Consider the following 17,299-nt stretch of genomic DNA (forward strand, 5'->3'; position numbering starts at 1 on the left):
GAAACACAGAGACGTTTACAGCCATTTATTTATTTATTTGTTGATTTGTTGATTTATTTATTTATTTGTTGATTTATTTGTTTGTTGATTTATTATTATTATTTTTATTTTTTTATTTATTTTCTGATTTATTTGTTTGTTGATTTTATTTATCCATCTATTTATTCATCTATTTATTTATTTACTGATTTATTTGTATATTTATTTATTTATTTATTTATTTTGAGCACATCAGATTCACTTACTGCACATTTGTTCTTATTTAAGCTCAAAAAGTCATGAGATGGAAGAAAACGTCTCACCTCAATCTGTCAGGACCTGTCTGTTATTAGTTCCTGTGTTTTGTTTTTTGTATTTTTGTTTTTTTTTTTTGTTTGTTTGTTTGTTTTTGTTTGCTCCTCCCTTCAGACAGACAAAGGCAGTGACCAGAGCCGTGTCAGATCTGAAGAAGCTCCTCACTGGACCAAAGTTTTTTATCGTGGATTTTCACTTTTGCACTGTGTAACTTTTCTAGAGTGTACACCACCTGATTGTCTCCATGGAGATGTTATTGCTTTGCCTTTAATCTGTCACATTATATCTTATCCTTAGCAACGGATCACTCTATTTGGTGAAGTTACAGGTCAGATCTGTGCAGAGGTGATGTTCCTTAGTTAAACGCAGGTTTCTGAGCTGCACAAATATCTGTAATTATAGTTATAGTTATTATATTATATGTTACGATTTATGTTATATGTTGTTTCCTCGTCACAAACAGCTCTTCTCTCAAACAGAAAACACTCTGTTCCACCTTGTGATGTCATATGGTGATACAGGAAGTTAAAATACAATTAAAATATACCAATTATGAAAACATCACAAGAACAGATTGTACAAACAAACCAGAGTACACACATTTAACTGCCAAATCTGAAAGTAAACGAACTAAAGACGATCGTGTGTTTGTTTAAATTATCAGCTTCTTCTTCTACTGTTTTAACTTAAAGGACTTAAAGGGTTATAGTGTTTTCTGATCTGTTTTAATGTCGTTTCCTCATCACAAACAGACCTGGAGTTGTGTTTTTTTGTTTCATTCTCACATGTTTTAACACACAAACCTGCAGATTTAGACTTTTCTCAAACGGAAAAAACACTGTTCCACCTTGTGATGTCATCATGTGGTAATACAGGAAGTGCTTTTAAACTCCACATACCTTCACTAGAATCATTTGGATCATTTCAAACAATCAAAATTCAGTCTTTACTAAACAAAAGATAAAAAAGTAGCTGTTAGCCCTTTAGCGTCGGATGCTATCGTCGCCGTTGGACTCGCGGTCGTGGACTTTCCGTTACCGTAACTCCGCAAACGATTTAAACATGTTACTGTCATTACGGTAATCTGTTTACGTCGCCCTCGAAGACGACCAATCAGAGCGCAGATGTCGCCGTTATTTGATGCGTCGAAGGAAAAATAAAGATGGATGTGTAAAATAGAGGAAGTCATGTGAAAAAAGGCAAAAGTCCACGCTGATACTTCCTTTAACATGATTTTTGTGACAAAAAAAAGAAAAAAAAAAAGTCTAGGCGAGCTGTATGTGCTCAGTCCTTAAAGGGTTAACTCGAAAACTACCACTTCATGACATCACAAGGTGGAACAGAGCATTTTGAGCGTTTTGAAAACACAACTCCAGTCTGTTTTTGAAGCGTTGGAACACGTCTTAAAGCTCACGAGAATCCATTTTGTGTCATTTTGCACCTTTAAATTCCGGCACTGTGAGAAAAATCCAGCGCAGCGATATTTTATCCACGGAGACAAGTAGGTGGCAAAGCCTTTACGAGAAAAGTTACATAATGCCCCTTTACAACCTTTGCTACATTTTCATTTGGCTGTATTTTCTGCACAGTCATAGCTTGAATTATTATGAGATTATTTTTTGGGGGGTTTTGCTGAAGAGACAGTAGTGATTTATTTTCTGTGGGGGAATTTAGCTCGAGAGAACGTCAGGGCTGCTCGAGGCCAGATGCAAGAAACCGCCGTGATCAAAGCTCACTGCTTTAATTTCAGCGGTCAGGAAATAGAGCAAACACTTAAATAGGACTGTCGAAAAAATACAGAAGCAAAGAAGACCCAGGTGACAGCTGAAAGAAGATAAGAGGAAATTGTAATTTGGTTTTTGACTGTGTGAATGAATATCCATTTTCTTAAGGCGTGCGATTATCTTTGCAGGTGACGGCCACTGACCCAGACAAAGACGCCGACCAGGGGGCAATCCGCTATTCTATCCACGGGCAGGGCGCTGAGTCACATTTCATGATCAATGACCTGACGGGGGAGATGTACGCCCAACGCACCATGGACCGAGAGGAGCGCGCTGTGTGGCGCTTCGTCGTCATGGCGACCGATGAGGAAGGCGAGGGTCTTACGGGCTTCACTGACGTTATAATCAATGTGTGGGACATCAATGACAACGCGCCCGCCTTCTCCTGCGCGCCGGATAACTGCCACAGCAGCGTTCCGGAGAATTCCCCTCCCGGAACGTTCGTTGTGGAAATGACAGCCGTGGACCTTGACGACGCGGCTGTCGGACAAAACGCTATCTTGACGTATAGGATTATCGAGAACGCTTATAATGAAAACAGTCTGCAACTTTTCGCGATGGATTCCAGCACCGGCACCATATCGGTATCGGCTGAGGGTTTGGACAGGGAGACGGCCGAAAGTCACCTCTTGGTCGTGGAGGCGCGGGACGGCGGAGGCATGACGGGCACTGCCACCGCGACTGTGATGGTCACGGACATCAACGACCACGTGCCAAAGTTTGGAGAGGACTGGTGCGGCGCCCGGATCCCTGAGAGCGCCAGCGTCGATGCTTCAATCCTGGATCTGAGCGCGCTGGACCCTGACGCCGGCACTTACGGGCAGGTTGCGTTTAGTATCGTGGCCGGAGACCCGGAGCAGAAATTCTACATGGTTAGCCACAGATTGGAGAAGACGGGAACGCTCCGGCTGAGGAAGAGCGTGGACTTTGAGAAGGCGGCAGATCAGAGGTTCAATCTTACTATCAAAGTCGAGGATTCTGACTTTTCCAGCTTCATTCACTGCGTGGTTCTAGTGGAGGATGAAAACGATAACGCTCCGGTTTTTGACCCCGTCTCTCACCTTCTCTCTCCCGTTCGCGAGGATGTAGCCGTGGGCACGAGCGTTATCCAAGTCGTAGCTACCGACTTGGATTCAGGCTTGAACGGAGATATTTATTACAGCATTCTCCCCAGATCCGACCCGTACGGACATTTCGCGGTGAGCCGAGCCGGGGTGGTTACGGTGACTAGGCCGCTGGATAGAGAGGCGGCGGCGGGTTACGATCTGGTCGTCATGGCGACAGATAGGGGCACACCGGGCCTTACTGGCAGCGCCACGGTCCACTTGCAGCTGTTGGACATGAACGACAACGGGCCGGAGCTGGAGACGGAGTACGTGCCCGTGTTGTGGGAGAACAGCCCCACTCCTCAAGTCGTCTGGCTCAACAGCAGCACAAATCTGCTTTATGTCGTGGACCGGGATTCGGCGGAAAACGGGCCTCCCTTCGCCGTCTCCCTGCCCTCGCATTACTCCGGCGACTTCCACCTCCAAGACCACGGGAACGGCTCGGCGACGCTCACGGCCCTGCGTAGATTTGACAGGGAGAGGCAGAGGGAGTTTCATTTGCCCGTCATTATGATTGACAGCGGCCGTCCTCCAATGACATCAACCAGCACGCTCACCATCACCATCGGAGACCAGAACGATAACGCGCATCAGGCCGGGGAGAAAGATGTTTATGTGCACAGTCGCAAAGGTGAGCCGTGGCTTTCTTTCATTTCATTTGGCATTCCCTCCTCTTATTTTTCCCCCTACAAAGACTCGGCTTGCAGAATTTCAACACAGAGAAAAAAACTACAGTATAAAGTTTCCTGTCTCATACCTTTGCTGTGTTGACTTGAATTCATAATTGCGTTCTTCCTTTTTAGATTCTCCGAGTGTTTTGTTATGGTAATTTCGTTGTCAAATCCTCTCTCAAGCCTGCAGCGTTCTCCACTTGCCAGTCTTACGTGCCTAAAGCCCATTTGAACATCTTATTATGATAAGGATCCCGAGTCTTTTCATTCTTTCCTCCCTCGTGCAAGTTAGTTAGCGATGTTGACTTGTTAGTGTTTTGATCACACACGCGGCTACATGGCAGTTTGGGTAATTGTGGAAAACAGGCTCCCACTGATTCATCCTGGCTAGCATTGTTTACCCAGCTGCAGTACTCTGGCACTGCAGGTCGATAATAACATAATCCATACCGAGATAGCCGCGCTTCCTTAAGCTCCCTGCTTTCTCAAGTGGAGCAGTGAGAGTGTATTCATTCCAGCAGTGGGGCTCCATAGTTATGAGCATAATAAGTAGAACAGAACACAAGAATGCAAGATAAGGAGAAGAGAGGGACCCAAAGATAACTGTGGGCATCAGCAGATTCCGTCCAGATGTAATCAATGTGTGTGTATTTACCTTAAACAGGGAGAATGGCGAACGCGGCGCTCGGGAAGGTGTACGCCCCAGATCCGGATGACTGGGACAACAAGACCTACACACTGGAAGCCAACGCAGCCAAGTAAGAGCCCCTTTGTTAAAAACATATCTTTTCTTCCCGCAAACACGCTGATCTTCAAATGTGCCGCCCAAGTACAAACGGTAAAGAAATACAGCGGTGGAAGCGTCGCCAGCAGTGTCGCGCGAGGGGGAACAAAACCGATGTGGAGTCAGCGATCGGGGCTGGGAATGTGCGACGAGGCCTCAGACAAAGATATCACGTCCTCGCAGCGACGTTCTTAACAAGTCGTCCTCCGTTTTTAGATAAGGTTCTATGGTCTCGCTCGCTTCGCTTTGCGGTTTGGCTTTTAATCACCGCGTCTCCTACTCGGGGAAATCTGATCAAAGTCAAACGAACTCGGTGATCTGATTACACCTGGATGATGATGTTCGACTGAAAGGTCCTTACGCAGACGGCCCAGCTCCGTCAGGGGCGTGTGCGGCTGCTCTGTTTTCACGTCCTCTGGGTCAGATTACAAAATACCAATTGAATATTTGTTTTATTCATCCAACGAATTCAGACAGTTACCGTGACAACCACCAAACTCGTGCGGCGGACGTTGTTTGTTCTGATTGTGTTTTTCTTTTGTCAGCTTTTCATAATCATCTGTTCGTGCTGTTGGGGTTTAAAGGAACACTGCGTAACTTTTCTGCCGGATCGTATGCTAAGCACTTGTCTCCGTATCAGATGCTTCTAATTGACCTCAAATGTTCCACAGTAGAGCATTAAACTTATTTAGCTACATGGAGTTTTTCAAGGCCTGGTACGTCAAGCACTTGTCTCTGTGTTAGACGTTTTTAATTGACCTCGGATGTTCCACAGTACAGCATTAAACATATTTGTCTCCATGGTGACGATGGCATTACCGGGTCAAGTTACAGGTCAGATCTATGGAGAGGCAAACTTGCCAACAGGAAGAATTCATGTTTTTCAAGGCATGTTACGCCGACTACTTGTCTCCATATTTTGATACCTTTTTGATTTAATTGGAATGTTCCACAGTACAGCATTAAACGTATTTATCTCCATGGAGACAAGCAGGTGGCAACAGCATTACCAGGCCAAGTTACAGGTCAGATCTATGGAAAGAGAAGCTTGCGAACAGTAAAAATACATTTTTTTTCAAGGCGTATTTTACTGCCCCTGTAATTTAAGACATAGACGATAGACACGTTTAATGCCACACTGTGAAACATTCCAGGCAAAGCAACAACATCTCCATGGGGACAACCAAAAAAGTTGCGCGTTGTACCTTTAACCCAATTAGATTCTTGTGATTCATCCATTCTAGGCCTGTCAGGAAAACACATTTATATATAAAGATGATAAACGATAATACTGGAACAAATTTACGCACTGACGCAACAATCCAAGCAGATTTAAACCACAAAAATTATTCTAGATCTACAATATTGTTAAAAATTACGAGCTGCAATAAATAAACAGCAGAAAGAAACACTATGTTGAGCCAAAGAAGTGATTTATTCAACATTTTACGGCTTAAATCTGATCATAAAGCCAAAAAATAACAAAAATCTCCCAGTAGAGCAAAGAAAATGTAAATATTGAGCTAAAAATATACATCTCCAGCTTCATATAAACATAACGATACGTTGATATAGTAATCATCATGACAGGCCGACTTCTCATTAATACCCAAAATCAAAATGAAGCACTTTAGTCGTTATTTTGTGTTTATATTGAGCCAAAGAAGAGATTTATACAACTTAATCTTATCATAAAGCCAAAAAATAACCAAAAATGTCTGAGTAGTGCAAAGAAAATGTGCAAACGGTAAATATTGACCCTATGAAAATATTGTTTTAGTTTTCATGCACTGAACTACAAGTGGAAATATAATAATAATAATAATAATAATAATAATAATAATAATAATAATAATAATAATAATAATAATAATAAATACAATAATTGAAAAAATAACAATAATAATAATAATAATAATAATAATAATAATAATAATAATAAATACAATAATTGAAAAATAAAATAATAATAATAATAATAATAATAATAATAATAAATACAATAATTGAAAAAATAACAATAATAATAATAATAATAATAATAATAATAATAATAATAATAAATGAATAAATACAATAATTGAAAAATAAATTAATAATAATAATAATAATAGTGGTGGTGGTGGTGATGATAAAATATAAATGTAAATTTCATGTCCTGATCTGTCTGCAGTCCTCTGGAGATTAGGAGCCTCTTGTCTCGTTCTCATCTCTCTCTCACTGTAGCCGTCCTCTTGTACTTATCGCTTCTCTCTTTTCCCAGGTACTTCAGTTTGAACCAGAGCAGTGGAGAGCTGACCCTGCGACAGAACACTCCCGTGGGCAGCTACTGGCTCAGAGTCGGGGTGTCTGACGGGGTCTGGCCTGACGTTATGTCTGGGGTCAGAGTGCACATCAGGGAGCTGGGGGAAAAGGCGATACAGTCGTCTGCTTCACTGCAACTGTCAGGTAAAACTCTCACGCAGACATGAGCCGGTGGATTCTGTCAACGCTGGAAAGATCAGAGGGATTCAAGCGCTTTTATTCACACTAATATGTCTAACGCTGACAAACTATAATGGAGCAAAGGACCGAGACGTTTGAGCGCGGAGATGTGGGACTGGAGGCTCAAAGTAACACATTTTCAAGATTTGTGATATATTCCTGAAGTAAATATAGAAGATAAACGATAATATTGAACAGAAAACCATAAAACATGAGCTGAAATAACTAAATAGCATCACCAGGCCAAGTTACAGGTCAGATTTATGGAGAGGCAAGCTTGCTAACTGTAAGAATGCACATTTTTCAAGGCGTATTCTAGTGTAAGAAAACTAAAAAGCAGAATTATCTCCAATAAAACTTAACTAAATGTACAATATTTAAAAAAAAACCTGAGCTGAAATAACTAAACAACAGAATGTGACACTTATGTAATTAGTTTGTATCTATAATAAGTCATATAAGTTATTTATTCAACTTTCTGCAGCTTAAATCTTATCATATTGCAAAGAAATGAGCAAAAATTCCCCAGTAGTGCACACGATAAATATTGTTCCATCCATCATCTACTGAACGATGAGTTGATACGGTGATGATGCAGACCTAACCGTGCATCACTCTGATATGAGGCACGTGTTTCAACAGGCGTCACAGTCCTGGACAATCCTCCGTGTCTTTGTTTAATACAGAAAAACACAGAGTCCTGGTCACCCAGCCTGTCACTGCAGATAACACATTCTGCACATAGTTCTCGTAGTTATTTTCACCTATTCACTATTCCCCGGTCCATCATTCCTTTGAGCATACTAAGCACTTTACAAGGACTCTGCCTGTGTGTGTCGTCAAAAGCAGCGGTGACATTTTGACCAGGCGGTTTAAACCATGTAATGGTTGTTTTTACAAAGTAATTGGGATTTTCCTTTGCAGTTGCCTGACACAAAAGCTTCCTCGCTCGTTCTTTGTTGTCACTGTTGTTGTTAAATTCCTTTATGAAGCTAATTTTGAAAGAGCCAGCTTCTGCCACAGGCATGGATAAATTGGTACGTTCTATTGAATGATTATCATCTTGTCAATCTAGTTAACACTAAAATAACAGGCTGTCACAAAGAGTCTTTTCTACTGGCGTTATTTAACATTACTAAGCATTGTTAAACAGTCCCACTGCCTGGTAATAGTTTCCTTATTCTCTCGTTCCCCCACACTCTGAAGTTTATGTTGAGAGTGTTCATTTTTCTGTCAGTCTCACTGAGCAAATTGGAGTTATAAAGGTCAATTTGGAAGTGTCAGGTAAAGTCCTTGACATTTAAAAGCCATTTTGCGATCAGAGTCGAAGGCTATTACGAATGCCTCTGTCTCAAAGTCATTACCATTTTTTGAGATTAAGGGTGATTTCTGCATACATTCTCCTGCAGATTATTGGCAGGTGGCACAAGATACGATCAGTTTACAAACAGTAAAACATGCGTGGCTCTATTTTTAGTGGAAAAACACATGCTTTTACTTGACGTCACGCGCGCTCACTCAATCAACAAATTATCTGAAAGAACTGGATCCATGTGGAAAGATATCGGGCTTCCTCTGCGTTAATGGAAAGAAAATGGCGGCCGAGTTGATCATCACCGCAGTCGTCATCGATAAGTCCGTAGTTCTAACCGTATGTTCCTCTTCTGTCTTTGTCTCCTGAAGGCATTACAGCCAGAGATTTTATCGACTCCCGCGGCGAGGGCAAGAGCCGGCTGGAGATGTTCTGGGACTTCCTGTCTGAAGCTCTGTCCGTCAAAGCATCGAGCATCAACGTTTTCAGCGTAGCGGACAGAGGAGAGAAAGTAGTGGACATTCATTTCTACGTGCTAACGGATCAGAGCTACGTTCACCCAGAGAAACTGCACGGTGTCCTGGCTGCACATAAAAAGCAGGTACATATCCCTCCAGTCTGTTAGATAGAGATCAATGCTCGTATATCAGCTGATACTCCGTGGAGTGAGAGGGGAAGCGATAACACAGCGTTTTATCTGCCCTCTTACTTTCACACACCTCCCTGCGTGAACTGCCCGGCCCTGTCATTTTTTCTTGTCTGTTCCATTAATTTAGCCGTGTCTCGCTTAACTACCTGCTGTTGTGATTTACAAACACGCAGTAAAAACCTGGAAAGGGGGAATATTTTTCTTCCGATTTTTTTTTTTTTACTCCGTGGCTATCTCACAGAGAAGCCCCGACACGGCTGTTACTCAACTTTTGTTCTGGTTTTGTACATTTATTAGACGCAGATGCTCCGTATTATATATTATCAGATAAAGTTTTATATAAGATGGCTTCCTGCGTTAATATTCACAGCATTTATTAGAAAAGACATGACACAAAATGGATTACAGTGACGTTACACACATGCAGTGAAGTTCTTTTAAAAGTAAACACCTTTTTCTGACCTTGGATTGGACTAAATCGTGGCACCTTTACTTTACTTTAGTGCAAACAGAAGCTGCACTTAGTAGAAACAAAGATCTGTCTCGTCTGGACTCGTTTTTTTAAGATGGTTTTCGACTCACGTTCAAGAGCCGGTCTCAAACTTAAAGCTGCACTATGGAACTTCTGGCTTATCTCTTTGGAAATGTGCTTTACCTGGATTATTCCACTGTATGGAATGATTTTATTCAGTTAACAGAGGTTTTTATTGCAAAAACTTGGCCTGTTCACCTGCTCCTCTCCATGGAGACAGAACAATGCCATACTGTGGAACATGTTAGTCAAAGTAATAACATCTCCATCGAGTAAACGCGTCAGAAAAGCAGCACAGTTCTCATAAATTTGTTTTGTTTATTTTGTTTGGTTGTTTATTTTTCTTATCTATGTTTAATGTCGTTTCCTCGTCACAAACAGACCTGGAGTTGTGTTTTTTTTGTTTCATTCTCACACAAACGCTGCACATTTAGGCTAACTTCTTCTTCTCTCAAACAGAAAACGCTCTGTTCCACCTTGTGATGTCATCATGTGATACAGGAAGTGCTCCGCTGTGTTTTTAAACTCCACACACCTTCATTTCTAGAATCATTTGGATTATTTCAGCTCTGAATCTCGACTGAACTGTAATCTGCCACATTATATTTTATCTATAGCAATGTATTAGTCTATTTGGTGAAGTTACAGGTCAGATCTGTGCAGAGGTGATCTTCTTTAGTTAAATCCATGTTTTTGAGCTGCACAAATATCTGTAAAAGCATAAATCCTTTATAGGTGTGTTAATTGGCTCGTATTGCGCTGTTTTCTGATCTGTTCTAATGTCATTTCCCCATCACAAACAGTTCATTCTCTCAAACAGAAACACTCTGTTCCACCTTGTGATGTCATCATGTGATACAGGAAGTGCTCCACTGTGTTTTTAAACTCCACACACCTTCATTTATAGAATCATTTGGATCATTTCAGTCCTGGAATTGCCAATCTCTGCTGAACTAAAGGTAAAACGTTGCTGTTAACTTGAAAAACTACCACTTCATGACATCACAAGGTGGAACATCGCATTTTGAGCTTTGGTGAACGTGTGAATGAAACAAAACACACTAACTCCAGATCTGTTTTTGAGTACGTAACAGCTTTATAACACGACCTAACGCTCACAAGAGTCCATTTTGTGTCATATAAAACCTTTAACAAAACGTATCGTGTCAGAAAGTACATTCAAAAGTCCAAAGTAACATCTTCTTATTTCACATTTTCTCTCCCGTCGTGCAGCTCGGCGTGTTTATAAAACGATCCAACCTCATCATCTCCACCTCCATAACCTTTCCCCCGCTCTCTCCACTCTTCCTCACAGCTGCAGTCTCTCCTGAGGGTGGGGGTGAGGCAGGTGCAGGTGGATGAGTGCATTCACGCAGACTGCAGAGCTTCCGGCGGCTGCTCCACCGCCCTAACCGTCAGCGACACCCCCGCCGTGGTCGACTCGGGCGCCCTGTCCCTGGTGTCAGTCAAGGTGTCGACCGCAGCTGTCTGTGGGTGCTCCGCCAGGGAAATGACACGCCGGGCCTGCTCCTCCTACCCCACCAACCCCTGTCTGAACGGAGGAACCTGCGTCAACACCCAGAACGGATACAGGTGACACGTCCACACTGACATCACGCCGGGGGTGTTCGGCATATATGTGCGCTGGCGGAATCATGTGCGGTGTGTTGATGAAGAAAATATACACAATTATATCAGCATCTGTGTAACATAAACATAAACATATAAGTCACACTGGAGTATAAGTCGCACCAGTGAAAAATCCATAATAATAAATAAAAAAACATAAGTCGCACCAGTGAAAAATCCATAATAATAAAGAAAAAATATATATAAGTCGCAGCAGTGAAAAATCTATAATAATAAAGAAAAAAATATATAAGCAGCACCAGTGAAAAATCTATAATAATAAAGAAAGAAATATATAAGTCGCACCAGTGAAAAATCTATAATAATAAAGAAAAAAATATATAAGTCGCACCAGTGAAAAATCTATAATAATAAAGAAAAAAATATATAAGTCGCACCAGTGAAAAATCTATAATAATAAAGAAAAAAATATATAAGTCGCACCAGTGAAAAATCTATAATAATAAAGAAAAAATATACAAGTCGCACCAGTGAAAAATCCATAATAATAAAGAAAAAAATATATAAGTCGCACCAGTGAAAAATCCATAATAATAAAGAAAAAAATATATAAGTCGCACCAGTGAAAAATCTATAATAATGAAGAAAAAAATATATAAGTCGCACCAGTGAAAAATCTATAATAATAAAGAAAAAAATATATAAGTCGCACCAGTGAAAAATCCATAATAATAAAGAAAAAAATATATAAGTTGCACCAGTGAAAAATCTATAATAATAAAGAAAAATATATATGTCGCACCAGTGAAAAATCCATAATAATGAAGAAAAAAATATATAAGTCGCACCAGTGAAAAATCCATAATAATAAAGAAAAAAATATATAAGTCGCACCAGTGAAAAATCCATAATAATAAAGAAAAAAATATATAAGTCGCACCAGTGAAAAATCCATAATAATAAAGAAAAAAATATATAAGTCGCACCAGTGAAAAATCCATAATAATAAAGAAAAATATATATGTCACACCAGTGAAAAATCCATAATAATGAAGAAAAAAATATATAAGTCGCACCAGTGAAAAATCCATAATAATAAAGAAAAAATATATATAAGTCGCACCAGTGAAAAATCCATAATAATGAAGAAAAAAATATATAAGTCGCACCAGTGAAAAATCCATAATAATAAAGAAAAAAATATATAAGTCGCAGCAGTGAAAAATCCATAATAATAAAGAAAAAAATATATAAGTCGCACTGGAGTATAAGTCGCAGCAGTGAAAAAATCTATAATAATGACGAATAAAACATATATAAGTTGCATTTTTGGGGACATTTATTTTACAAAATCCGCGACCAAGAACAGACATTTATCTTTAAAGGTAAGATATAAAAATAATGAAAAGAAAATAGAGAACAACAGGCTGAATATCAGTGCAGCAGGCTAACGCTAACGTAACACATAGACAACGAACTGAGCACGTGTCTAGTATGTTTACGTAAGATATTAACAGTTAATCAGATACGCTACGCTAACGTAACATATGCGGCTTGTCCACAAACACGAGAGACATAGAGTTGTTTTCACTGATGTTTACTGTGGTCTTACTTCTTCTTCACAGTTCACACCGTAGAACAAACACGTCAAATATAACATAAGCTCTGGTTCATATCACATTTATGCACAAAACTGCACATGAACGCACGGAAAATACACAAAACACTTTGATATGCGAGTGAACAAACCTGTGAAACAAACACTTTATATTTTACTTTTCAGTTGTTTTTAAATAGCGCTCTGTCGGGTCAGACTTAGCGTTAGCGTAAAAGGCTGAACTAGAAAACAGGAAGTAGTTTTCACGACGTTAAACTCGACTTATGATAAACTAAACATTTACAATATTGTTCCAAATAAAAAATGATCATCTTTATGGTCTTATAAATGAAGATTAAATATGAAATGTATAAAAGAAAACGAGTCAAGTACATTTTCTTACAGGTATTACAAACACAACAGTGCCATCTATTGGTCAAACAAGTGAACTGTAACATGTAAACGCGAACATAAAGCACAGACAGAACTGAACACGTGTCTGGTTTGTTAACGTAAGATATTAACAGTTAATCAGATAAATAAAGCAGAAAAAAGTGACACTTATCGTCTGGAAAATACAGTATTTTAAATGTGCTACAGGCTATAAATAAAATTGAATTGATAAACGATGATACTGAAACAAATTTATGCCACTGACACAATAATCCTTAAGTAGAATTATCCCCCAAACTATTCTAAATCTACAATACTGTTAAAAAAAAAAAAAGAACTGCAAGAAATAAACAGCAGAATGAAACACTTTAGTACCTAGTTTGTATCTATAATGAGTCATAGACGTGATTTATGACTTAAACGTCTCAGCAGCTCAAAGGAAATGTGAACACGATAAAGTGACCCAAAAAAAAAAAATACTGTTCCAGCTTTCATCTGCTGAACGATAAGTCAATATAGTAATTATCATGACAGGCGTAATGTGCAGCTGTTACCATGGAGACACAAAGCACACATTAGCAAACGGAAAAATGCACCTCTGTGAGCTTTTAGCCATGTTCTAACGATGTTACTTCTTCAAAAACAGACCCAGGGTTGTGTTTTGGTTCAGTCACACATGTTTGAGTCGCCTGTTTTTATTAGATCGTCTGCATCTCCAAAGCTCAAAACGCTCAGTTCCACCTTGTGATGTCACGAAGTGCGAGTTTTCACGTAAACAGCCACATTTTTTTTACCTTTAGCTCAGTAAAAATAGGCAATTCCAGACGCTGAAATCGTCCAAATGATTCCCGTGAAGGCGTATGACGTTTAAAAACACGGCAGAGCACTTCCTGTACCACCACACGATGACATCACAAGGTGGAACGGAGCGTCTTCTGAAGGATTACGTGTGCGAATGAAACAAAAAAAAAACAACACAACTCCAGGTCTGTTTGTGATTTAAAAAAAAACAACATTAATCTGCAACAAAAATCTGCAAAAAGCGTGAGTATACATGGTCCCTTTAGCGTCTAACAAAGCCTCAGACAGACCAGTGCTTGCAGTTAGCATCACACCCCCAGGTAATATTGATGACATCAGCTGCAAAGTGTCTGTTTTTTCCTGCTGCAGTGCTCTTCTGAGGCCTTGTTAGGAACTTTCCCTCACCTGTAATTTGACCTAACTTGCTCTAGCTGCAGTGTGTTGTCGTCAGCTGAATATAGAGCGGCTGTTGGTGTTGGTGCAATGAAATGAATGTTGAACAAAGCATACATTTACATATATTTTAACAGAACAGGTGCTACAAGTGAGACTTTCTAACAGTTTAGGCTACAAAATCGCCTCTAATTGCATGTGTGCCGTGTAGTTATTCGCATATACGGTGGTTTTATGTTGTAAAATGAATCTGAAACAAACCTTAGATTTGCATATTTAGTACAGCTTTGCAACGTTGCCTCATTATTACAGATTATGACTTTGGTGGAGCTGTGGGTGAGGCAGGTTTCAGTGTGACGACAGCTCTTTGGGTTTGTTTCCTGGCGTAACACTTCAGCCCGTCGCGTGTCCTTGGGTCTCACGGTGATTACTCCGATTCTGTGTATTTTTGAGTGTATTTTACTTATTACCGTATTTTCTGGAGTATAAGTCGCATCTCTGGCAAACTGCGAAAAACAGTGCGACTTATAGTTTGGAAAATACGGTACACACTTTAATAACTAATAACTGCGCACATTTGCCAATACTCTCCCCAGACACATTCTCCAGCTCCTCCAATGTTACTCCGAGGCATTTCCAGTCCAGCCGAGAGACATAGCTGGTTACAAAGTGGCTTAAGGGTAACAAAGTCGATGTTGAAAAGGCATGTGCGAGCAAACTTGGCTCAGTTACATCAGTTCTGTCAGGAGGAATCGAAATTCCTACTAACTATTGCGTGAAGCTTGTGGAAGAAAATCCAAAATGACTCAAGTTGTACAGTTTAAAGGCAATGGTACCAAATACTAATGAAGTGTATGTAAACTTCTGAATGATAAAAGTAAAGAAAACATTTCTAAAAAAATATTTCTCTAATTATTTTGGTATTTAGCAAATAGAAATAATTTTATTAATCCTAATTGACCTAAAACAAGAAAGGTTTAGTCTGATTTCATGTCAGACAGTGATTAAAAAAAAAGTGTCTTTTTAAATAGTGTCTGTAAACTTCTGGTTTCTACTGCACATTTTGTTGTAGAATTTTACTGTTAGAAAAGCAGATTAACAGATAAACCAAACAAATACCAGTGTTGGGAAGTAACTACTGTGTATTCTGGTGTAGTTACTCTTTCATTTGGTGATATTTAGAATAGGTATTTCTCAAAATTGACAGGAATACGTGGCAGTACTTCATCATGTAATTTTGGCTTTGAACTGCACAGTATTAGTGAGAAAAATAGAAAACGCCGCTCTTGCAGTGCCTTCGTGTGCAATTTTTCTTCTCTAATTGGACATAAATTACTGCATAACAAACAGAGCAACAAAAATAAAGCAGTTTGTGATTCTATGTAGTATTTCCTCAGTAAAATATAATGCAACTCTGTGGAAAGGTATTCGTAAAGTATTCAGAAAACAGCGCTCTGATTGGCCCGTGTAGGATTCGGTAACTAAATACATTTTCAAAGTCTTTTTCCCAACACTAACAACTGCACACGCTATAATTTATCATCATTAAAGTGAAAAATAGCAATATATATAAAGAAATGCACTGAATGTTCAACAGTTACCATGGTGACACGATTCACACATAACAATAACTACCAAAATGTTAGAAAATTGTCTGAAAACTGAAGAAAAATATACAAAAATGGATTCAAACAGCACATTTGAGAGGCTTGTGATCAATCCGAGCGTTCATGGTCCTGTTTAGGAGTTTGATTTTCAACAAAAACGTGAAAAAACTGAAAAAAAACTGTTGGCTAACGCTAATGCTAACTAGCTTGACTGTAATTTTATGTGAGAGGAACTTGTTTAACAGCGCAAATCAGCTCACCTGTTGTAGTTCCAGCGAAGTCCGTTCTCTCTGGCGGGATTGTGTTAAAACAAAGCTCAGATTAACAGATGTTCAGACAGAGCAGTGCCTACGGTTAGCATCACACACCCGAAATGTTGACGACGTCGGCTGCAAAGTGTCAATATCGTCTGTAATAACAAGGTGGCACAAAGAACTGATTAAAAATGAAATAAAACCACACCAAACTTGCAGTATTTTCCATATCTTCCAAACAATAGCACAAAGTTAATTTTTTCTGTTTACTTTGCGCAAAATATGAATAATAACAAGTCACATTTCATCTTTTCTTCCATCTTCCGCCGTCTGAAACTACCCAAAACCTACCTTTTTTGCCTTTTAGCTCCGTATAACTATTTATACTTCACTTCTCAGCCCTGTATCTCTCAAAACAACTTGAATCAGGGATCGTTTGGAAGCCCTACATCAAAAATATATATTAAAAAAAAAACACGCTGCGCTAAGTCTTACCCAAGAACCTTGTTAATATTACATGTTGACAAAACCTTGACTTTTATTTCAGATCTGCGCCGTATCAATAATCGATTCTACGGCTTAAATCTTCAAGTGTTGCCCCCTTTGTGGTGTTCTATCGGCGAGGAAACAGCATGCAGTTCATTTTAAGCACACGCTAATGCCCAGATTAAACAAATATAGGGCAAGGGGATTAGCACAACTCTGGCCCCCCTCTATGTTCACAACTTCTCCCAATCTCATGTAATGCCTTTTACATGAACATGCAACTTCGTCAAAGGCGTTCTGTACGGAGAGGGCGAAGAAAAAGAAGTTTTTTTTCTCTTTTTCTGTTTGACTTTTATCTTTAAATTGTCTCCGCTGCAGCTGATGCTCGTGCTGCACAGAGATCCCTTGTTGTATAAGAAGACTATCTCTCCTTCTATACGGGCTGCATGTTCTTATGTGAATTGCGTTTCAACCACAAAGAGTCCTATATTTTGCCCGTATCCTTTGTAGAGGGAGCTTAACTGGCAACCCCCAGTCTGCAGCTGATCAGATATTGTCAGTC

The 17,299-nt window shown here is 39.6% G+C and overlaps 1 protein-coding gene across 1 annotated transcript in view; it reads left to right on the top strand.

Moving 5' to 3' along the window:
• Positions 1-17,299, top strand: part of LOC117372093 (neural-cadherin-like) — a 182,285-nt gene that overhangs the window by 120,169 nt on the left and 44,817 nt on the right. The window contains exons 18-22 of the mRNA XM_033967830.2: positions 2,207-3,815; positions 4,520-4,613; positions 6,903-7,087; positions 8,807-9,036; positions 10,932-11,209. Coding sequence (XP_033823721.1) covers positions 2,207-3,815; positions 4,520-4,613; positions 6,903-7,087; positions 8,807-9,036; positions 10,932-11,209 — 2,396 coding nt within the window. The remainder of the gene's footprint in view (positions 1-2,206; positions 3,816-4,519; positions 4,614-6,902; positions 7,088-8,806; positions 9,037-10,931; positions 11,210-17,299) is intronic.

The sequence above is a fragment of the Periophthalmus magnuspinnatus genome, chromosome 6, assembly GCF_009829125.3.
Source record: "Periophthalmus magnuspinnatus isolate fPerMag1 chromosome 6, fPerMag1.2.pri, whole genome shotgun sequence".
NCBI classification, from domain to species: Eukaryota; Metazoa; Chordata; class Actinopteri; order Gobiiformes; family Gobiidae; genus Periophthalmus; species Periophthalmus magnuspinnatus.